This window comes from Cygnus atratus, chromosome 20 (assembly GCF_013377495.2).
Source record: "Cygnus atratus isolate AKBS03 ecotype Queensland, Australia chromosome 20, CAtr_DNAZoo_HiC_assembly, whole genome shotgun sequence".
Lineage (NCBI taxonomy): Eukaryota > Metazoa > Chordata > Aves > Anseriformes > Anatidae > Cygnus > Cygnus atratus.
In genome coordinates, this window is record NC_066381.1 from 3,621,762 (window position 1) to 3,646,580 (window position 24,819).

Sequence of the window (24,819 nt, forward strand, 5' to 3'; positions counted from 1 at the left end):
TATGCATGTTCAGGGGAGGAAGACAGCAGAGAGCTGACAGCGTGTAAGGGGCAAGGTGGCCACACTAAAAGATATTTAGGTCTTTTCAAAAAACAAACAAACAAGCCAAGCAATTCTTGGTCTCTTATGGACCTTTATGTTTGAGGTTAAACTCCAAGTCTAGCTATCTAAATGTTGGAAGTGATAATTTTAATGCTCTGAAACAAAGAGAGATCCAAATGCAGTAACTTCGATTTTAGCATGGTATGACCAGTGACAGAAGTCTAAGGGCAGTCATGGTACAGAAGGTGGGGAAATACCACCATGCTGGGGAGCTGACTGGAACATTACTCTTGCTTTTTGTGGTCATACAGAACTCAAGGATGCTGCTGATCCTGTTTCAGGATGAGAGTCAGGACACAGCTGTAAAGGAAGCTATCAGAGATGAGAAAAGCCACCCACAACTTGTACCTTATCCTTTCCAGAACAAGCTGTTATCGTGGATCTTGAGATAAGGAGGGTGACCTAATCTATCATGTCGTCCATCAAATCTAGGTTTTCCAACTTCGGAGTCAGAGAACAAAGCCTGCTTCATATTGGACCAATGAGACTTAAAACAGGTAGTTTTAACTGCAGAGGCACTGCTACACCATGTGGCCCTGCAGAACAGGTGTCCCAGTGAAATAAAAGGAAATTAAACACTCATGACATCTGTAAGATTGCAGTAACATTGAATGGCGTGGAAAAACAAGGGTTCATGTTTGAAACTTGCCTTGAAAAGTCAATTCAACTGATATATAGCACCACCATGGTAATACCTTGACATTGATAGCTCCAAAATAGATCTGTTCGCTCAGTGGGGTTAGCACCTGTAACACTAAACAGCATCAATAACAGATGTTGGGTCACTTTTTTTTTTTTTTTATATAAATTTATAGTGGGTGGCTTATCCACAGATCTCTTAACTTCAGGTGATTTACAATCATTAATGATCTAAGGTAAGTTTGTAAGTTGAGAATTCTCATTTTGCAGAGGTAGAACAAATAACTTGCCCCCATCACATCTAGAATTGATAAGAGTTCAGATTTCGGATTCCCCATTTGGTACTTTAACTAGACTCTCCTATCTACTTTACATGCAATACTCTTCTAGCAGCAGAGAAAGCACATTTAGGGCTACAGAGAAACAGTGTTACCTGCAACAAATGTATGCATCAGCCTAAGAGCATCAGCAAATAGGCTTATATTCTTTATACCCCCTCCATATGCAGATATAGCTTCCTTTGCACATCATTGACTCTTTATTAGATTTACTGCTCATGCATCATAAAATAAATTGTTTCTAAGACTGGTTAAATAATACCATCTATATTTATATATTTACACAATGCAGAATAGTCACATGGAAATATGGAAGCTAAAAAGCTGCTGTCTTGAGAATTGAAAAAAAAAAAAGAAAATGAGACCAATAACCACCTTTCATTGCACATTTTTTGAAAACAGTATTTCCAGCTTAGAAAGGGAGGACTTTCTGCATAAAGAGGCTAAGCACCACAAATGAACATGTCTGTCATCAGGTCTGGCAAAGGAGAAAATCACAGGTGTGACTGCACAAAGAAGTGGAGGGGAGGGGCAGGCAGCGGGATCTGACAGATCTCTTCTTTCAGAGACAGCTGAGAATGAAAGGAAGGCTAATGTTTTGCCAACCAGTAACACCCTCTTACAGGTTGTCCCAGGTGGTCATTTTTCTGCTGATCATTGAATCAAAGGTCAGCTGTAGGCCATGCCATGAGCCAGAGGTCCAGAATCTCCTGACACTTTCTAAATAGCCAGAGTAGGCATTCTTGGTTCTGTGTTCATGTTTTTAAACTTCCATTCTTTCTTCTTGTGTTCCCCTGTTGTGATGGCAGCTATTCAAATACTTAGAAAATAACCGTGGCTACGCTAGTGCTAGGAATACAGAGAAGCGAGGAACTGCAATGGATGGTTTGTTTGATTAACTGTAAACGAATTCTCATTGATTGCTGAAGTGTGCACTGCTGTGTGGAGACTAGGGTAGGCTTTCAGAAATTATTCCACTACTCAAACCATCTCAAGCTGTCCCTTCAAAAAGTTATCAAGCTTCTCTCTATTACACTGAAAAAGAACCTGAGACCTCTTCAGTGTACTGGATTTCCATTCTTTCCTGAAAGCAAGAGTCATACCTCAGACCAGATTATTATACGTTATCTTGAGTTTTTCCTTCTCCCTTCACACTATTTGTCTGGATCTATCTGATGTCTTTTTATATCCTTAGGTTATAAATGCTCTGGAGGGACCATTTTTAAATCTGCATTTGTGCAGCATCAAGTGTTGTGTATTCCTGAGTTATGACTAGAATTTCAGGTGCTATGGTAATATAGAAAACAACAACAAATTGAACTTACGTGGTAATTACTGTTGGTTTGCAGCAAGCTACTTAGTTATGGAAATTAATGGTACTTACAAGTAGCCAAAAGCATGCCCACAGACAAGTTATATTGTAATTACAATTCGATATCACTGCTGCTACAAAACCCTTATTGTAAGGGAAGCTGCCAATTTTCCTGTACCATACCATTAGGCAAGAGCAATGGCGTTACGGGTAGAGGTACAGAGAGAACAACCCAAAGACAGGGAACTGTGAGTTTCTATGCAAGAGCTAAATGCCCAGGTCTAAATTCTGATGACAGTAAGAGGAGATAAACAATGAAATACATTTTCCTTCCAAGCACATCTATAGTGTCAATATGCCAAGGGGAAAAATGAAGGACATTCAGAGTGGGAAAAACATCTAAGCCTTCCTGCAGGGGACAATGCACTCAATCTTCTAAGGTGTTTAGTAGACAGAAGACTGACATATGCAAAGGATTATACTTACATAGGCTCCCACAATGCTGCTCTTGGCAGCAACGAAGATCAGACAGATGAAGATGGCTGACCCCAGCATGCCAACAGCACAGACAAGAGGATCAGCTCGCTGGGTTTTTAAGCGGCACCATTTGGTTGCCCCAGCTCCTGTGATAACACCCAGGAAACCGGTGAAGCATGTGATTGCTCCAAAGATCAAGCTATTAAAAAAAAAAAAAAAAAGAGAGTCAGTTATTTTTCTGGATTTTTTCCCAAAAATGGGGATGACCTATGAACAAATTATTAGGGTAAACTGACTGATGACAATCTGGACATTGGCTCTGCATGTTTAAAATAAAACAAATGCGCTACATCCTGAGTGTTTGTGTTTGCAGCACCCTTCCCCTGAAATTAAGGAAAACAGCAGATGAAATTCAGCCTTATACAAAGGCACTGATCAACACACAGAGATGCAAAGGGCTCATACTGCTTCTTTGTGTGGAATTTAGCTCCCTACAAAGTGCATTGTATAGCTAATTATGTACAAAAAACCCTAAGTAATAACCTGCACAATGATCATGTAAGGGAAAACATGGACAGAGCAGGCACTTGGAAGCTTAAGGAAATGGAAACCTAACAAGACAACAAACACCAGCAATTTTCTAACTCCTTCCAGCCCATTTCAAAGAAGGCTGATTAGATTATTTTGCTGTTATAATACACATACAAAATGCATTTATTTAAATTCAAGAGCAGGAGCTGTCAAGGTTTCTCAGTATTGTATGTGCAGGACTCAGGCTACAGAGTCTTTGGCAGCTACATGAAATTAGCTCCAGGGTAGCTCAAAACATAGGTGTCATCAAGGAGTGGAAAACTTGTCTTTGTGAACAGCAGATGGGCAGTCTGACTGGAGCTGTATTTTCTGCTCACTGCATTTTTCAGAATAGACCAAGGCTGCCCGCTGGGTGCTTTAGTCGATGGTACTCCAAACCACTAAGTAGTTTACCTGTGATGAGATTGTGTCAGCTAGAGCAAGAAGGCTTTCCTAATGTTATTCTTCCCTCACAAGCTAAAAAGCAAAAGAGCTGGCAAAAGGCAGTTTTTCATATCTTTTATTCACCTTGAGAAATACACCTTTTTTTAGCATTTTATGCTCTGTGCTATTATGGTAAAGCACAAAACAATGAATTACTTCTCACAGTGTATGTGCTGCAAGCTACATTATATAACTGGGTCTGAAAAAACACACCACCATGTAACATCAAGCAATCTAAATCAAAGTCTCCGAGATCTTTGCACCAATCTTCAGCAAAACTCAGTATACACAATAGCATACAGAGCAATGAAACACAGTGAAGTCCTCCCTCCCACAGAAATAAAAGCCTTTGGGACCAGTTCCTGAAGCCGTTAGGGGAACCAGTCCAAGCCCTGAATTATAGCCACTACCTTGGCTACCCCGACATGCCAGCCGATTCCACTGCTATCATGGAAATCAGTGTGGGTCTTAAGAAACCTCATTCTCTCTCAGTTCTCCAACCATTTTCTAAGGCAAAGACAGCTGTCTTTTTTCTGCTTCTGTACAGTAGCCTGGGAACTAAGACTGAGCTGAGGTCATCACTTCTGCCTTGGTTTGACTTCATGCAATGAAGAAAAGAAGAGAAATAAAACCCAGTTTACAATCCCAGCATTTCCTATCATTGTTGCAAGGATCTCCAGGAAATTACAGACATTCTAGTGACTTGACTCCATGGGACTTGCCTGTTTCCTCTGGTAAATAAGCCCCCACCCTCTCTCCCCCCTCTTTAAAGCAGTGGTGTATGAATCTCACCTATCTTTGGTGCCACAGGGCTGCGAGTTGCAAGTCTCTGCAGTCTTCTGCACAACTTGTGCTCTGTGAAGGTAGAGAGGGATCCACATGCCGAGCGCCCCAGTGGCAAAAGAGACAGCTGAGGTGGCCAGTGAGGAGAACACATAGCTGCGGCTGTGGAGACACGAGAGGCAAAACCAAGAGAAGGTTTAGAGGGAAAACTGAAAGAGCGAGGGCACCAGGAGAGGAACCACTACTTACCTCCCTTTGCCAAGGGGCAGAGATAACACGAGGTACAAAGAAATGGAGAAGAAGAGGCAGGAAATATTTCTTCATATATGATATTCTACTGATAATAACGTGCTTAACTCTTCAGAGGTGCTTCAAGGGGACCACTTTTTTGGGACCCTTTCAGGAGATGATCAGTACTTAATCACTAAGACGTGATGTGTGAATTACAGCACTATCACCGTAATGTCACCTGGTTACCTGAATTACCAGTTCCACCTCTCCCTCCCCATCCAAGTTATTTCCAGGTTACTATATGCTTGCTACTTGGATAAACCACCAAAATAAGTAATATAAAAATACCAATAAATTAAACATCACCACTTTTCATAGCCCTTTGGTACTGTGTGACAACACCAGGAAGACATCCTAGCCAGCAGTTCTAAGAAGAATGAAGGACACCACAGGTTTCACATCAGAATTCCAAGGTAACACTGAATTTTACACACACAAATATTTGCACATTCAAAGGCAAGCATTCTGGAAGCAAGTGCAGCTGTTTAAAAAGTCTTAAGTGTGTGATCTTTTATGCAGATATACAAGCATCCAACCACATTCTATGCACATGCAGTCACATGTGGTTATATATATATTTAAACTTGTCATGTAGTGCAAGCTTTTGTGTATTTTCTCCTCTTAAATTGCTTTGGAATTGAACTCTCCACTCAGCAGAGTAGCTTTTTCAAGGAAGAAAATGGATATAAGGGACATATAAAAGGACATCTGAACAACAGTTGCACAACAATTAATACAGGAACACAGCAATTTCCACACTTCAAAAGCCATAATTAGTCTGACAAATGAGCCAAACAAAGCAGACTCTTAGATCTGAATCCTGGAGAAGTTGGAGCAAAAGATGGAATTCATCTTTGTCATCACAGTCAACATCTAGTGAAAATGTAACTGTGATTTTCTTTCCTAGGCTCACACACCAAGTTTTCTGCAACTCCTTGCACGATGTTACTTTCCAATCTCACAGTGTTAAGTACAGGCCATTTGATGTTCACATTATGCAGTAGAGGCAAAGCATACTTTAGCAGGGTGTTCTTACTTTCTAATCAGTGCCTTCATGTCTCTTAGCCATGAGGTCCGAGCCTTCAGCTGTCCCCCAAGTTGTTCAACATTTCCTCTTTTAGCAGCGGGTACAAATATCAAGATGAGTGTCCCTGTTATCATTCCTAGGAGTGGAGATACCTGTGAGAAAGGAACAGGAAAATAGCACAGGAAGTCAGCAGTGTTTGATTTGACTAGTCAGTAACAAACAGATTACATTAGTTTCATTTCAGCAACCCAGCTCTTTATGGCTATCCAGAATCTGTGAGCACACTGAGGCATCTGCTTCTTTCCTTCCTCCCTGTCATTCCTGGGACTCTCTTATCTCACTTTGCAAGCATGAAGCTTTGAGAGTACTCTGATTAAGGCAGTCCATTTATTTGTGTAATTACACTACCAAAATTCTGGGTGATGTTTAACTCTTTGGAAACCTGCACCTAGCTGTGCTAAGAGACCAACTAATTTCTGGGAGAGTTTAAAAGCCTTTTAAGGGCAATGAACCCAGGTGAAAGATTTCTGGATCTGGGGAGCATGTTGGTTTTGAAAATCTTTGCTTGACATGCAACCCTTTCTGTGTTCTTCCATCTAATCTGCCATGGTTTCTCATTTTCAGGCAGCTTTCAGCGATTACCTCAGTGTGCAGCAGACTAAGAAACAATGAAAATTCAAGCTGGAAGACAGAAAAATGACACATTCAAGACTTAGGTTTCCGAGTTTCCAATCCTTTCTGTCAATCACTAGACAAAAATGCAAACATTCCACAGTGTTTTACGAGCTATGAACGTGGTTCTTGTTTTGACACTGAAATTCCATTATTGTTCCATATTGGGCCCCTCGCTACAGGAAGGACATGGACGTGCTCGAGCGAGTCCAGAGAAGGGCGACCAAGCTGGTGAGGGGTCTGGAGAACAAGTCTTACGAGGAGCGGCTGAGAGAGCTGGGCTTGTTCAGCCTGGAGAAGAGGAGGCTCAGGGGCGACCTTATCGCTCCCTACAGTTACCTTAAAGGAGGCTGTAGAGAGGTGGGGGTTGGTCTGTTCTCCCACGTGCCTGGTGACAGGACGAGGGGGAATGGGCGAAAGTTGCGACAGGGGAGTTTTAGGTTGGATGTTAGGAAGTACTTCTTTACCGAAAGGGTTATTAAGCATTGGAACGGGCTGCCCAGGGAGGTGGTGGAGTCACCATCCCTGGAGGTCTTTAAAAGACGTTTAGATGTAGAGCTTAGCGATATGGTTTAGTGGAGTACTTAGTGTTAGGTCGGAGGTTGGACTCGATGATCTTGAGGTCTCTTCCAACCTAGAAATCTGTGTCTGTGTCTGTGTGTCTGTGTCTGTGTTAGCATGGAAAATGTTAGGAAAATAGAAACACGGATTTTCAGTGAATTATCATCTCTTCTACACATGCCATTTTCAAAATAAAATTCCTGATCCAAAAATATATGCTTCCAATAATAACCTGAGAATGGTCTTTACACATAGAGTAGTATTACATGTGCAAAGAAGACAAATCCAGAACTCTTCTAGGGAAGTAATGGAAGAAAAAAAATATTTTAGAACTGGAAAGTCAGAAATGTAGGAATGTCCCTCATCCAGGGATAAATGAAGCTTGATACAGTATTCTTATCACAGTTGAACACAAGACATAGCACTGTTAAACAAAAACAAACAAGAAAAGGAAATGCTGGTATTTTCTAGGGCCATACAATTTCAAGTCTCTGATTTTTATCTGGAGGCTTACTCCCCTGACAGGACAATATCCGTTGATACTCAGCAATGTTCCAGTAAAACACTGGCATTACTGCTAGATCCAGAGACAACGTTGCCACTAGCCAAAGTGCCCCTCTGCCTTCTTCAGCCCACTGAGTATTCCTGGCCTCCCCCGGAGCTGGAGGCCACAGGGCATCACAGAGGGAAGCATCATGTTGGCAAATCTAGTACATGTTGCAGAAGTACAATGATTGCCAAAAGAACAGAGGCTCCTTTACACTGATGTCTGGAAGCTTTCGACATGTGCTGTTTGGCTAACAAAACTAAGCAATCCTCTCCTAAGCAATCCTCACGGAAGTGTGGAACTTGTCTTACAGATTCCCACGATTTCACACAGTCAGGGAATCATGCATCAACGTGTCATTTACGGTGGAAATCATGATCCTATAAGGGGTACAGCCTTGCAGACAGTCTGGATTTCTCAGGATAACTATGGAGACTTCATTAAATCATAGAACCGTACAACCATAGAATATCCTGAGTTGGAAGGGACCCACCAAGATCATCAAGTCCAACTCCTGGGTCTGTACCACCCAAAAATCAGACAATATGACTAGAAGAAGGGGCCTTGGAGTTCCTCTTTCCTTGTGCTGACCTTTGCTCAAAAGTTAATTTTACCCTTAAAGCATTTCTGCTATTGAATGAGGCAGGCACTCTCTTGGTCTGAAGCTTTATGCTATTAAACCTAATTATTTTCATTTCAGGTTGACAGCTGGAAACTCTCCTAGGTGCAGATGAACTGTCCACAGTGACATCCCTGGCTTTGCTTACCTTTGCTGGACAAGCAATTGTCCATGCCACAGAAAGGAACATTCGCTTGAGATAGAACCCATGTATTTCATCACCTGCTGTTACAAATGGGGTTGGCCTGGGCTTCATGAGCTTCATTGTCTTCATGAACTGCCAAAGTCAGGGAATGCAACTCACTGGGGCACATGCCACCTAGACTGCCAAAGGTCAGAAAACAGTTCTGCTGGGCTGCTTCCTGCCAGCTCTTTCAAGACATCTTTGTGTGCAGGATCTGTTTGTGTGTATGTGATTGGAATGTATTATCTTTTCAACACATTTATCAAGGTCCCAAGAGCTTAAAGTAGAAGGAAACCGACTGTCTCAGGGCAGAAAAACAAGCGGAAACTGGAACAAAGTGTTTTTTCCTCAAAGCAGGAAGCCATTCTCAGAGTTTCTTGACAGCAAGGGCCTGAAAGACTGTGGAGTTGATTTAAGGCCAATGCCTCATCTTCCCAAACTCATCAAGAAACCATGGCTGACTGATAATAAAGTGATCGGAAAATTCTTGCTCCCAAGCAGGGAGAAAAACAAGTACAATGAGCCAAAACCACATACCTTTCCAATCTGCTTAGAGAATGCATTTGCTATGCACTTAATATCCACAGGCGTAATCTCCAATCCTTTATTGTCTCTATATAACAGTGCATATAATAACAGGTTGGGGATTTGTGTGGTAGAACTCTTCTAACACTGATCAACTGATACAGCTGTTATTAAGATGTTATTAAAACTGATATGTAAGACTCAGTAAAGTTTCCTACGAACTGGCCCAAAGCCAGGCTAGTGCTTATTGAAGGTGAATTCAGAGTGTTTACAATGTGCAATTTTACTGAGGAAAAACAAATAAAAAAAAGATATACTTTGAAAATCAAAAAAAAAAGTTTTTACATTTTTAGGAACATTTTGAATTTCCAGCTATTTTTATCATTGAAGAGCTGAAGGTTTTGGAAAAGAAAAATCCCAAGAAGCACTTTTTTCTTCTGGATGGTCCATATTGCTAGCTCAAAAAAGGAAACCTGCATGTGAATGTCACACCAAGAGACTTGCTTACCCGCAATGCCCAGTGCCAGTCTCCAGCAACTTGCTTCACACTTGATCCAGTAATGTATCCCAAGCCACTGCAAGTGATGAAAGGATGAGAATCAGTCTGAGTTTTAACAGAGTACCACAATCACAGCTGTTCTTAAGCAAAGATAAAAACAGTCACAATCAATTGTGTGTGCTAGTCTCTTCTCCTGCAGGAAGAAACATGGGGGATGAAGAGGATACCAGCTAATATGTAACTCTTCCCAGCACTGTTGGGCTAAAAATGCTGAAATCCAATGGAATATTGGATCTCAACTGATCTCAAGTTCATAGCTGACCTTTCAATCCACAGTGGATGGACCTCAAATGAATTGAAGCACCAATTCAGAACACATATAATAGTATTCAAATTGATAGCTTAGTTTAATAATGCTCCAAGAAAGTCAGCTAAAATATTTTGTTTCCATTCCCACCCAATTTCTGTAAAATATAAATAAATCCTTCCCGCTAGTTCCCAAAAGTCACAAGTGAACGAGTAACAGGGCTAGAAAAAATAATTCAATTCCTGCAACTAATTAGTCACTTCTGACAATATTTTCCTGTCCAAATCGTTCCAACCAAAGACAGAACAACTATCATCTTTAGCAACTTAAGATTTGTGTGAGCTAACTTTAAAAGAAAAGCCAAAAGCAGATGAAAAAAGCATTATGTTACTTACCTGCCAAGAGGAATTGCAAAGTAGAAAACAGACAGCATAAGGGTCCTCGTGTTTTTGGTGAAAAGGTCTCCGATGATGGTTGGAGCAATAGTGGAGTAACTTGCTTCACCGATGCCAACCAAACCTCGTGAGAGCACAAGAAGCCAGAAATACTGAGAAAAGAAATAAAACACCTTAGCAAGCCTCCCTTTATATTTTTGAATTCAGGATGGACAACAGTGAAAGCTTCCCAACTAGGGAAATATAAACACATGTGAATGGAAAGTGATAACATTGTATGCATTTATTTTTTAAAACCTCAGATTCTTTTTACTTATCTCTTGTTGGGGATAAAAGGGGCCATATATTTTTTTGTGAAGATTTATAGGCATGAAAGAAAAGTAGCAATAATACATGGTTACCATATCACACTCAAGATGATTTTCTAAGACTGCAAGACCCTCAATTTATTCTCAGCATGTTAAACCTAATTGCCAGCAACAATGCACTGACAGAGGAAGATTTTGGGAGGTGGCTGAGTATAACAAATCCTGCTTCTGGGATCCAGGGAAAGTAATACCTGCCAAGCGCAACCACAGCCTCCCCGGCATGCCAAGGGACGAGTTAAGACTGGTGAGACTCTGGAGGCTCTTCAAAGCTGTGCAGGAGTTGAACCCGCAATCTCCCAAACTCTTGATTTTCTCCATGATTAGAAGATACTGCATAAGGGAGGATTTCCAAAGGTGCTAAGCACCGACCTCTCCGCTTTCCTTGAAAAAAGCATAAATCTCCCCCTTGCAGCAGGAAGACAGACTAAGCCAATGCTGAACACTTCTGAGAAACCTCAGGTTACAATCTGAGCTGAGATGCACAGAGTTATGAAGAGATAAGACTTGAGATTTACTGTGAGCCTCCTGAACGCATGAACATCTGCGTGCTCAGCAAGTATTACCACCAGATGAAAGATTCAGAGCCACACAAGGCAACTGAGCAGGTTACAAAAGCATTAAGCTGCCCAAAGAATGATGTGCCCTTCCAAGTAAATGGTAACCGAACAGAACAAGGAGAAGGACTTCACATTCAGCACGACACAGCATGAAGTGGATGAAAAGGAATTATTCATCTAATAGAATTTTCTTCATGGCCTGTTACCCTGTTTCAGCCAACATTTTTGTAAAGTGCAAGGACCTGATTTTCAAGCCAACCTTTTTTGGTACACTTGTAATTTTCTGGGTGCTGTTGTGTGAAGGCATAATGCACAGTACTTGGATGCCAAAATGCTTGATACATCAGCACAATCAAGTTCTTAGACATCTAAGCAACCTGAGCTACACCCAGAAGTAATTGCAGGTGCAGCAATTAAACACCACTCAATTGCAGAAAATTGTATGTGCAGGGGAACCTTTTTCTACAAATGTAGCCTCTACAAATCCTAAGTTTACTGTTATTATTCTATAGATCATTTGTGAAGAACAGCAGGGAATGTGATATGTCCTTAAACATGAAAGTACTTTAAGAATAATGAGCAATTACAGTGGAGTTGCAGGAAAATGACTGATTTCGTGCCCTACAGCAAAACCTAAGCCAGAATACAGGTCTTTCATTCACAAAGATGGAAAATGCCATGCAAACATCAAGACACACGCCTCAGTCATAAAGCAGACAAAAATTTACCACCGGCATATTTTCATTGTCTTCTGTACCGCAATCCCTTAGCTGAAAAATATTTCTTGAAAATTCCTGTAGCCACATAAAACAAATACTTTTGTGCACTCTTCACTTCCTCTTATTTTGACGTAAATCTTGCATCGATACCTATTTTCTGAGTGTGTACAAGTTCCTTGTTTGCTGGTAGGGCGTTTGCGGTGCTGCTGTCATTCATCTAACTCCCATAAGCGGCACATATGTAACAGAGATGTGTGGGTGTATGCAGAAAGGGCAATACTGTGACTCAAGTTTTTAATTTATGCCAGTTGCCCAATGCTAAACCACTCCACATTACTACAGAAGTATGCTGACAATGATTGGTGCACAGGTACCCAATGTATTTGGAATGAGCAACAGTATTTATAACACACTGAATGACTTAGTTATGCAGAATTAGAAAGTAGGGGGAACTGGAGGCTGATTTTGGTTTCCTAAGAGGTTCAGTCTTGGATCACAGAGAGTGTGACAGGCAAAACAGTCATCTGTCAGACTTGGAATGAGTATGTGATTGTTACACCTGTAGAACGACAAATTTGCAAATGCACTGGATGTTCCTCAAATTTGAAATATCTACATAAAAATGCCTCAGGTTTGTGCTTACCAGCCAGGAATCACTCCCTGATTGCACTGGACAGAGATTTCCTCCAAATAATGTTGTTATAAGCTTCCTGTCAAACACTGCTTAAAGCAGGAAAATTGTGGGAAAAATTCTAATTGTGGCAAAGAGTGACTTGGTTCCATCAATGCTATTCAGTCAGAGTCCTCATACAATGAAATCATCTGCAACAAGTAACATACTTGTTCTTCTCCCCTACTTCCTCCTTGATTCCTCCTCTCTGTCTTATCCCTTGCTTACACACTCCAAATATCTACTTACTATTTTAACTATATTCTCTGAAGAAAAGGTATCCAAATTTACATCATGACATTTTGACTTCATATGGTAATGTAAGCAATCTTATAAAAACAAAATGTACATAAAGACATAAATGTTATTTCCATTCTGAGATGATATATTCGGGACTATGGATAATACAGCTATTTAGGTGTAATGACAAGGCACAACATTAAAAATCTAAAACAATACCAGACAATTATAATTTATCATGTTGTGCCTTGTTTTAGAGCTCTGTAAGATTGCAAAGCCAATGCCTGTTCCAATCTTTCTGAAAGATCTCTGGATTTTTGCTAGCACACTTTCTCTCAGTACCAATACAAAAAAAAAAAAAAGTAATTTGTTTCAGTAAGCTATAGCCTTAAATCTTCCATCTCTAATAACAGTTAGAGAAACATATGTTTTGTCATCTCTGAACAGGGAGAGCTGGGTACCTCCCCCCAAGATAAAAAAACAGTCCTCTCAGAGAGAGGCCTAATCTTTTCATTTTTCATATAGAAAAAAAATACAAACAACAAAACAACTCCAAAATTCTTATTCTGCTACTCATTTGGGCCATGGATATACCACGAACCACTTAGAAATGAATCCCAAAACCACTATGTATGCAATGTAGACAACTGTTATTTAATGTGTGTATTTATATACACATACACCCATACGCACATGTTTTTCTCTCTCTTTGTATGTGAATATTACAACCGACATAAACAAATAGGAATGACAGATATTACTCATACACAGGAAGCTCCATTCTCCTCCATAGCCAGAGCAGGACACTTCTACCATTTCCTCTACACTACATTTTCCCCCAAGTACTTTATCATCTTTGCCTACCCCAGGACTCTCAGCAATTTAGCTAGACAAAAAGGGCTGACACCAGCCAAATTCTTCTCTACATTATCTGCCCTTAAGAGCAGCAAAGGCAGCTAAGAGAGGGAACCAGTAAATGAATTTCACTGTTCCCCAAGCAGAAATTGGTATATATTAAGAAACTTATTCTTTTCTGCATTGCTTTGGAGCTGTTCTGTAATTTGTTCATCTGCGCAAATACTTCTCACTCTGGCAGGAAAATTGAAAAAGACTTGGTAAACTTTCAGCACCTGAGCTTATTCCATTTCCGCAGGTTAAGACCAGCAGCTTCAAGACTTCAGTGTCTTTTTCTCTGGGTCAGCACTAGCAACTAAAGGTTTTTGAAACAGAGTTATTACAGCAAACAATTTATTTATGCCTTTCATTTTCGCTAACAGTTGTGTCAGAGATGTCTGCATCTCCTTGAGAGCTGACAACAACCCCTGGTTTGTAAAGATGCAATGGTTTTCTTTGAATGGGTTGTATGGCAGTAATACACTTCCCTGCCTGTGCTTCAGCTGAAAGTGCTGCAGAGATGATCACAGACACAGCCATGCTGCAGCAGGGCTCCTAGGCACCAGCTCGAGCATGGATGTGGACAGCTGGAGAGGGGTTGTGGTTGGGACACCTGATCCATACTATGCAACTGCTATGAGCTCTGGGGGCAATTTAGGATGCAGAGGTGCTGAAGTCTCTTTTGCCAACTTGTATGTGCCACAAATGGGCCATTAAGATGCAATACAGGGAAGATTCCAGTATACAAAAAACAAACAAACAAACAACAACGACAAAAAAAAAAACACACCAAAATATGGAAAGAATGGTGGCTGACAGAGATCCCGAACTGCCACAGTCTTCCTGGGAATCTCCCTTCAAGAGAGGCCAGCACCAGAAACTAGTGCACAGAGAAAGCCCTCATGCACTTTTACCTGAGGCAGATAAGGTCAGTGGACCTGCCCTTCTTCCCGTCTCTTAACTGTATGGAAGGAAAAACATGCCCTGGCTCTAAGCTGAAGAATTTACTACTTTGTAATTTGAAGACTAGCAAACCCAAAAAAGAAACCCAACCCCCAAAACAGATACAAGTTTTTGAAGGGGGATACAAATCCTTATGCCTCAGGGAATCAGCTGATTACTGAGCTAGTGCGGCCTCACCTCAAATACTGCATGCAGTTTTGGGCACAATATGAAAAGGACATAAGAAGGATATTAGAGAATGTCCAAAGGAGGGCAACAAAGACAGTGAAGGGTCTAGAGGGCAAGATGCATGAGGAGCAGCTAAAGTCACTCAGATTGCTCAGCCCAGAGCACAGCAGGCCGAGGGGAGGCCTCATGGCGGCCTGCAGCTCCTTCATGAGGGGAGCGGAGGGGCAGGTGCTGAGCTCTGCTCTCTGGGGACAGCGACAGGACTCGAGGGAACGGCATGGAGCTGGGGCAGGGGAGGGTCAGGCTGGGTGTTAGAGAAAGGTTCTGCACCCAGAGGTGGTCGGGCACTGGGACAGGCTCCCCAGGGAAGTGCAAGCACCGAGCTTGCCAGAGTTCAAGGAGCATTTGGACAAGGCTCTCAGACATAGGGGTCATCGGGTCTGATTTTTTGGGTGGTCCTGTGTGGAGCCAGGAGTTGGACTCGATGATCTTTGTGGATCCCTTCCATCTCAAGACATTCTATGGTTTATGGTTCCAATAGAGATGCACTGCCTGATAACTTCTAGATTTCTTAAACTATCAGCAAGCTGCACACAACAACAGCAATAGCTGATGGGGTCAGATGGACCTGGTATAACTACTGCTGCCAATGATACTAGCCCACAAGGAGCTACAGGCCAGACATGATCCTTCCAGGATTTTCATCTGAAAAAAGCTTTCATGATTTGCATGAAATATTTATAATACGCCAAAAGAGAGATCATATATTTTCTCTGAAAAGTATGACATGGTTTGTACTCACATTTTCATATTGACTTTACTCTCAATCTCATGCACACATCAATATTTGATGGCCTAGGACACATGACTAGCTTTAATCATGTTTGGACAAACCTCCTAATTATACATTTATCCTAGTTGCACAGACCATTGAGTGAGTAATACAAGTCTTAATAGGTCTAATTGCAGCTTTAACTTCTTTCTCTTTCTTAATTAGTTAACAAAAGGAATTAAGCCACAGTTCTCTAAAAGATTAGCTGTAAGTGATAAACCTATAAGCTGCCAAATATGTGTACAACTCTGAACCACCAGATTTACTGTCTAAAGAATCACATGATCCTTAAGCTTTAGTTATTAAGTATTTGCATTTGTATGTGAAGTAGCTTGTAAGGGTCTCTAAAACAAGCTCAATGCATGCTTCATTTAGATTAGGGCCACATGGACTGGTAAAATCACACAGATCCAGCCAACCTAGTGCAAATTACTAGTATGAATGCACAGCACCAGTGCAAGCTATGTTTTCAACCAATGTTGCTGGTCTAAAAGAAGGCTTTGTCATACAGCTCCAGCAACTGCATCTGCTCCCTTCTCATTACAAGGACATTGAGTTAACCTCCTACAGATTCTGCATTTAACTTCTCTAAAAGAAGGCTCAGGACCATGAAATTCCATGTTTGAACTACTTAGGCTTGCAATACATTCTTTTTTATTATATATAAACATTATGCAACAAGCAAGGGTTTGCATCCTTGGAAAGAAGACATGCATAGAGAAAACGATCCATGTCACCATGCCAGTAGGACTCCTACATAAAGTCTAGAATAGATGTGTGGAAACTAAGGAGAAAGCATCAGGATTGATTTAATTTCTGTGAGTTTCTAGAGGAAACTCCGCTGAACTGTACTGTAGTTACACTCTTGCATTTCTGTGTCTGGCAGGGTGTTGCACTGATAATATCCAGTGTACCACAGCAGTCCCAAGTGATCAGTTAGACCAACTGAAGACAGATAATTGATATATTATATCTGATATATATGTATATATATATGATATAGTATATCTGGTATACTGCAGGAGTCAGCTGACCAAAGTAAAGCCCAAGGAGCTCAAAAGAATATTCAAGGGCTGGACAGCTGTGGTCCCTTTTGACAGACAGCTGCATTTACATGCAAACATTTGCCCTGGTCACACAAACACCATTTGTTGCATTTCATTGAGTTTTCCTAGCCCTATCAGCATTTTGCAGGGATCTAAGTGGTTAAAGATGACACACCTCACCCTTCACCACAGGTACACAAAGCTGTGCCATTAATCATGATGCAAACCAAAACAGGAATATGCTTCTGAGTATCGGTATTGTGACTAAGAGCATTGGCTCCTCTAAACTCACAGTTTAAATTCCAGCTCATTAGCTGAGAGTCACTAGAAGAGCTGAGCAATGGAATGAAATTACAAATGCAGGTGACATATTTGTTTAGACACCAAACACTCCATTTCTTTTAGTCTTCCCAGCAATGATGGAGTCACCTTTAAGAACCTGAAAGTTTCCAAGTCAAACAGGAACATTCACATGTCACGAAAGACAAGTTGACATTAAATGACGATGTTGATGTTTTAAATTCCATTCTGTGTCTCAGGAGGATGACAAAGGTTACAGCAGAATAGATAAGCCTAAATACATCTCCCAGCTCTGTGCACTCCCAAAGCTTTATACATTTTGAATACATGTAACAAAGGCATTGGCTTACCATGTTGGATACAAGTCCTGGGTCCACACAGAGCTTAGCAATGGTGTGTCACATCTAGATAACAGACCACAAAATCCTACCTCTTACCTTGTCATGTGTGAATGGTCCTAAATGTCCTTCAATTAAAAGAGAATCAAACTTATTAAAAGCTAGAGAGGGGATATATATTCAGCATTTGTGATTCTCTCTGTGCCAGTCCTGAAGAGCATGTCTTTCTGTCAAGTGCAGCCTAGACTTTTAAGCAACTGAATATTCATGCCAAATTTTGGCCATTTGGTTTCTTACTGTCAGGGAGATCTTTGTGCAAGAACAAGGGAAGACAAATATCTGCCTTCATCTACAAGTATTCCTAACTAATCAATCATGAAGATTGCCATCAGAGAAAACAAAATATATAAAACCATGGGAGCAGAACTGTTCACTAGATGTTTTGTTGGTAGGTATTTTCCTTCTGCTTTAATAGGTTGGGTAAGCATTGTTTTCAGGATTTCCCACAACTGAAAGGAGCTGCTTATGTTTAATCTGTGTGGCATAGAAATGGCCTAACCATGGTGCATGCTTGTGCGGAGCCTGGTTGGCAACAGGCTGATGAAATATCAGCTCTGATGTAATGGTGTGAGCTGCTAGCACTCAGCTATCTATTATTTTAATATTTTTTAATAGAGAGATGCACATGCACTTAGAGGTTCATAGTACAGTTATCTGTCTGGATAGCTATAAACAACTCTTCTCACCTCCACCATGACTTTTTTCCTTTAACAGCCATGAGTGGTGCTGGCAGGGAAGCTTGGGGAGATTCACTGCAGTTGCTGGTTCTTTTGCCATTTGGTCCACTGCAGAGAAGCAAGTGGGCTTAGACCCCTCTTTTTTCCCCTCGTAGTGCATGTCATCACTTACAAATAACCACTTTTCACTCCCCATCTCTTCATAACCACAGCTGCCTTGTAAGTCACTGCTGCACGCAACATTTTCTGTACCTTGTATTGGATTTAAGTTCTACGGTTGCCTCCTTTCAAATTGAACTCTTGAAGTCAAGTCCATCTTTCCTCATCATTTTCACACCGTTCTTCTCCTTTGCCTGCACATCACAGAATCAAAGTATGGTTGAGGTTGGAAGGAACAAACCCCTGCAGATCACCTAGTCCACGTCCCCTGCTCAAAGTGGGGTCAACCATAACAGGTAGCTCAGTATTGTCTTGAATATCTGCAAGGATGGAGAAGCTACAGCCTCTCTGGACAACCTGTTACAGTATTTTAACATCTTCACAGTAAAAATGTTTCTTCTTATCTTTAAATGGAATTTTCTTATTTCAGCTTATGCCTATTGCCTCCTCTTTCCACTGGGCATCATTGAGAAGGGTCTGGCTCCACCCTTACTGCCGCCTATAAGGTATTGATACACATTGATAGGATCCCCCTAAACCTTTTCTTCTCCATATCTGAGGCCAGATGACATCTTGAAAAGGCTTACAAGAACATTTGGTCTTACACTCTCTCCAGCTGCAGGCATCAACGAGATAGAACTGGGAGGCCATACAGCCGTGTCCTCATTAATGCACGATTGCCTGTGCTTCACATCCTATTCAGCATTTCTCACTGCAGCTCTGGGTTGGATCGAGTCTTTGATAAAAAGCTCTGAAAGTAAAGCAACACAGCGGGCTGAGTCTGAGCCTCCCCAGGGAGCTATGCATTCCTCAGTATTGTTTGATGACATGGAAAAGACAGCAAGAATTTGCAAAGCTGATTTCCAGAGGATGAAGGCTATTCAAAGCTTTGTAAAGCAGATTTTAGGTACAGAAATAAAGGTCCTCTAGGTCTTTCCAAACACACTTGATGTCGAGAGTATACACTGGCTCAGGGTCATGCCAAAATTGTTCTTGGGGCTTTCCACTGCCTCCCTGAACAGCACCTCCTTCAGCCAAGCTTACTGTGAGAAGAACCCTCCAGCAGTTGAATGTCTGAGCCTGAAAGCCCAAGTACCCCTGCACACATCAGAGCTTGACCAAGCAGTTTACCTGGTTTGAAGTGAAGGATGTTACCCATTACATGGCATACTGGACAGTGAACAGTAATAACAGAGCAACAAGTCAGCTTTTCTGAAACATCGCTACAGGCTCTCTAGGGGTAGGAGCACAGTTCTGGAGGAAGGATGCTACCTTAGCAAAGGTAAGCTGTTCAAATTCTCACATCCATAGGGCAGACACCATCTTATCTACTGTGTCTCTATTGCCTTCACTGCAAACAGGCTTTTCTTCACTTGGTTTCCCTGAAATCTTCTTGGGCACAGGAAGTGTACAAGTTTAAATATTCATGCCCAGTGAAGGATGCTTATCGTACATACCCAAAGGCCTTCCCCTGAATTCTCCAGAGCAGGTTACTTTCAGGTTAAACACTGAAGTGAAAATGCTCTCAGCCTTCCTTCAAGTATCCAACCTGCTTCTCCACATAGATAGGCACAGCAAATAAATGTATTAGAGAATATGCTCTTTTGATTCAGACATGCTTATTATATGGTGGCTGGAGGTTACAAGCATGTTACAGATGAGAACAGTAAACCATACCAAGACCAGTAAACCATACCAAGATGCAAGCTGCTGAGTTACTGAAACCTCAGCACACTTGTTCAGTCATTTACTCAAGCATTAATTTATAACCCTTTGAATTAGGATGGATTTACACTACAGTTTCTAAAGCAAATCTGATTCTTCTATAGCATCCAACTACACCGTGTCAAACACTTCAAAACTTCAGCTCATTTTGGATGCATTCAGTGGCCTACCAACTCTTAGCTCTAAGCTCCTCACCTTTGAACAATTTCCTTCTGGGAAAATTCATCTGGTATTCAGAGCCCCCCAAGGAGTACAAGAGAGACTACAGCAAGGAGAAAGAGAACTAAATACATATTTATACATAGAATTTAGCAAGGGAGATGAAGCAAAGTCCACTCACCTTTCCTTTGATTGTCTCTAGTATTTGTTAATGGCTTTAGTTCTCCCAGGTGGCCTGTTCAGGCACACTTAATTGAATGTGGAGAGTTTTATTTGGAAATCTACTTGAGATGCTGGCTGATTAAAGTGATCTTATATTATGAGGTTTATATTATCATTTAGTATGTAAGATTAACCAATAAAGACTATAAGATGCTACTTTTTCACTTCTCATGCACTTCAATCAGCAACTAAAGTGTTTTAACAACTGGATACCTACAGATAGGCTCTAAAGTGAAGCACCTAATTAAGCACTCTGGAGAAAAAAAAAAAATACCCTGAAAGTAGCAAGACTCCCATGGTGCTTCCCAGAGCCAGCAGGGAGGTGCTGTGTGCTCCATACATACAAAAATCAGGGCCAAGATTTTCTTCGCTCCTCTGAAATCCAGCCTCCCACCACTGCCCTCTCTTCAAACCTGTGGCAGTCCTGAGAGACTTTTCTATTACTTTTCAGTTACTGTGGAGTAGGAAAAAGAAAAAAGAGTAAGCCTAATTCCCATTCTCTGTCTAATTAAGTAATGTAATTGCAAGATACTGGGTGATGAAGCATCACCACCGGGTCAGGGCAAAAGCCTCAGTTAAGACAAAGCTGGATTTCAGCTTACTAATTGAAGGGCTTTTCATTTGATTGACCTGACTTGGTAAAAACATTACATGACACTCAAACGTTGGGATTTATGTTCTTCTCAATTTAGTCTTGGTCATTAATATTGCATTAAAGATGGGGGTCTGGAATGTAGCTGGAAGGAATGTAACAGAGCAGCTTGCTTATTCACCAGAACACCGTCCGGTGGAGAGCTACATGCACAGCTGCTTATAAAATAGACCTTAAAGAAAAAGGTTGATGTTTTCAAATAAATCACAGGGATCATAAAGTGCCCCATGTTGCCAGTGCTTGCTAGGACACTGAGTTAAAGCACTTCTTTTCATCCTTGTGGATCTGGTGTCAGACAAAAAAGGAGCCTGTAACATTTCAGATGGCTGAAATAGTGGCCATTTATCTGTGTTACAGCACCATTACACACAGTTTGGCCAGAATGTATCTTCCAAAAGTGCTCCCCTGAGAAACCTTAGCAGTTCTGGGTCGGAAACAAACTGTTGTTTCTTGTTCCAAATCTGTCATGCGGGACACACTTAGTGGCACTTGCAACAAATATCTCCAGCATTAGCCATTATCACCATTCCCTTACCAGGATGTGCCAAGACAACCATAACGTTATCACAAAGACTGGGAGAACCACAGCATAGTTTTGCAAATGTGGAAACCATGCAAGGCTCTTGACAGACAGATTTTCAGATAACAGTAGCTGGAATATCACCTGGAATACACAACACTGAAGAGTATTCACAGGCAGCAACAGGCTGTCGTTCCAGCCACAGGATGAGTCATGAGCAGAGACTGAATCCAGGCAACCTGGCTGTAAACAAATAGCAGTTTTTTCAGAATAAAAAATTACAGGCAGTGGAACACAACGCTAACAACATCTCCACCTTCTTTGAGCTTATAGAAACTTACGAGATCTAACCACATTAACCTGATGGGCTGTCTTGGCTCAATCATGCTTTACTTTGGTTTGGATCAATTTTTAAATTGAAATTTAGTCAAATCCAACAGGTTCTTGAAGAGCAGAACCCCATGTTCCTCTCCCTGAGACAATTGCAAAAACTATGATTTCTCAGCACCCTTTGAAAAAAGCATCAGCCAACTGACTGAGACACCCAGGTGTGAAAGTTTTGTACTAAGTATATGTATTTTCAAGGGTAGAATGATTTCTAATAGTCAATAAAGTATACGCTGTAATGGAATAACTCAAGGTTTAAATGAAATAACCTCAAAGAAAGCTACAGCCCCAGCGTCTTTACCTACTCTGATTGTTTCACTGATTCTTAGCATATTTTCCTTTGTACACAATATAGGCTTAAGTACACCAGCACAGCAGATCTTGTAGGGAACTTTGCTGAAAAACCATTGGAATCATTCCAGACTCTAAAGCAAATTTTATTTCTTGCTTTCTGTTCTCACACTTCTCTGGCTTGCTGACTCAGCCAGGATCCAGGAGCACCCGAGCACTGTGAGAAAGGCCGACCTTACAATATGCTTGGCTTACATCTGAGTGATGTCTCACTTTTAGCATCAGATTTCCAGAGAGGAGCTGATGCATTTACCAATTCCTCCTACCTAGCTTCTTATTCACGATCTTCCTTAAACAGTTGTTACATGCTTCTTGGAGCGTTATAAATTGGCAAGGTTTTGACATGCTGTAGCTTTATTTCATTCTCAAAAGCCAGTTGATTTGACAAAATGACAATCCCATTTAACTATGTTAAATGCATTTGTTATGTCACTATCTTCTCATGAGACCGTGCCCATCATGTTCAGACACGATGATCAGCACCATTCCCAGGAACTTCCAGCTCCAAACCCATTACATGGGGCTGAGATTAGTACTCTAATTCGTTGTTATCTGAATTGCAAATCCAGTGTTTTGTGTGCCATGTGAACTTGATGCATTTAAAAAGCAATGCCAGCACTTCAAAAGACTGATTTAGCAGCCAGTACCATAAGACACTTCCCATCTTCACACTATTTGCACATTACTCGGAACACAATAGTCCTTTTCTGAGCCTTTATGCATGACCCAGGAGGCCACGGAGTGTGTGGGCTACTGAAGAATCACTTACACTTCCTACAGTGTGACCGATGCTTTTCTGTTAGTAGGCAACTAAGAGCTCGACCAAAAAAAAAAAGGCCAAATCCATCCTTTTGCATCTGAACACAAGCCGAAGCAGCTGAATAACACTTTCTCTCTCTCCTGCATCCTTTTTTTCAGGACAATATGCCCAACTTTCAAGCCCCACCTAGGCCCTGCTAGACTAGCTTTGTTTCCAGGTCCCCTAATGAGCCTTAAACTGGGTTTAATTAATTGTTTATTTTCTTTGTCTGTCAGGCATCGTTAATCAAACTTTCCTGAAGCATCATGCTTCTTTCCAAGTCATAAGCTTCAAGAACACTAGCCATAAACTGCCTCACTTCCATCCATGCTAAGTGCACGTCAGCTTACATCCTCAAACAAACAGTAACGTCTCTCCAGACCTATATTTGAGCACACTAGTGAAGCAGGAGGGGACATAATCCAGTACCCTCACTACACAGTTATCTGGGAAGCTTACTTCCAAAGGGACAGGATCACCCGGTGCCATCCAGACTGCTTTGCCTCCTGAACTCGTTTGACCCAAGCAGACTTCCCCAGTACTGGAGCACAGCATGCGATGGGGGAACACTGCATCAGGAGTGGTTTGTGTTCCTCGGGTCACAGCCGCCACTGCAAGGACCATGTCAAACTGGTACAACATTTTGTAATTCCTTACTCAGTATTTCAAGGTCTGTTTGGAAGCTCACATGCAGCACTATTTTTTTTCCCAACTGGTTCAATCTCAGTCTATTTAAGGAACGTTTTCCTTTTCTTCCTGTCTGGGGATGTTCTGAATGTGGTTGACCTTAAGATGCTGTAATAATTATTTATAAAGCACTATGCTAAAGCATTTTAGAGACTTCCAATAAGACAGTGTTGAAGCAATAAGACAACCTTTTCGTGGTCCACCAGCATGCTCTGGTGTGAGGCCTCTGCTGCAGTATGACAAGATGAATATACATTTTAACAGACATGTTTTAACATTTTAACAACACAAGAAGGAATGCTTCCAAGACACACACAGCCTGGCAATGAAATAAATACGCCCTCTTCCCTCTGCTTCCTCAGCAAATAACTGGTTCAGGTGAGATTTCCTGCTCAGGCACAATAAAAGCAGGACAGGCAGGATGGAAGTTACAAGCAGGCATTGCCTCCAAACCATCTATTAACAGGCACAGCAGCTCACTCTTCCTCCTCTCCAACCTAGAGACTGTAAATTCAGGTTTTGTCATAACAATGGGACAAAGCTGTGAAGGTCTTCAGCCTTTGAAGATCTTTCATGCCTGTACCACAGTCCCCAGCTGGTGTCTAGGAATCTTCCTGATCCAATGAAACAGCACCAAATGTAAGCATATTGATTAAAAAGATGTAGGGTCTGACTCAATTCCCACAAGGACACAGAAAAGGCTCCCACAGACTTCCAAAGGACGAGCTGAATCAGAACCACAGTCACAGACCCAATGATAATGATTTACACATCTTCCAATAACCCAGATAACCAATGGCTCTCTGAAAAAGGCAATTACAGGGAGCCCTCACAGAGACCTAAGGCAAATTAGGATTTAGCCTCAAGCCTATTTCTGGATTCTCTCCCAGCATAAACCTCTGTTCACCTGCTCCAGAAAATGCCTGAGCTCTGAGGAGCAGTTCTGACATTTCCGTGCAAATTGCTGCCTTCGCTTTAATGAACTGGCAACAGGATGCATCAGTTCAGGTGAGTTACAACACTGAACGACAGAA

At 41.4% G+C, this 24,819-nt stretch overlaps 1 protein-coding gene across 1 annotated transcript in view; it reads right to left on the reverse strand.

The window, feature by feature from the left end:
• The window catches only part of LOC118254074 (sphingosine-1-phosphate transporter SPNS2), a 114,815-nt gene that overhangs the window by 21,350 nt on the left and 68,646 nt on the right, over positions 1-24,819 (reverse strand). The window contains exons 4-8 of the mRNA XM_035559056.2: positions 10,293-10,444; positions 9,600-9,666; positions 5,993-6,135; positions 4,675-4,827; positions 2,878-3,067 (exon numbers count right to left, since the gene is read on the reverse strand). Coding sequence (XP_035414949.2) covers positions 2,878-3,067; positions 4,675-4,827; positions 5,993-6,135; positions 9,600-9,666; positions 10,293-10,444 — 705 coding nt within the window. The remainder of the gene's footprint in view (positions 1-2,877; positions 3,068-4,674; positions 4,828-5,992; positions 6,136-9,599; positions 9,667-10,292; positions 10,445-24,819) is intronic.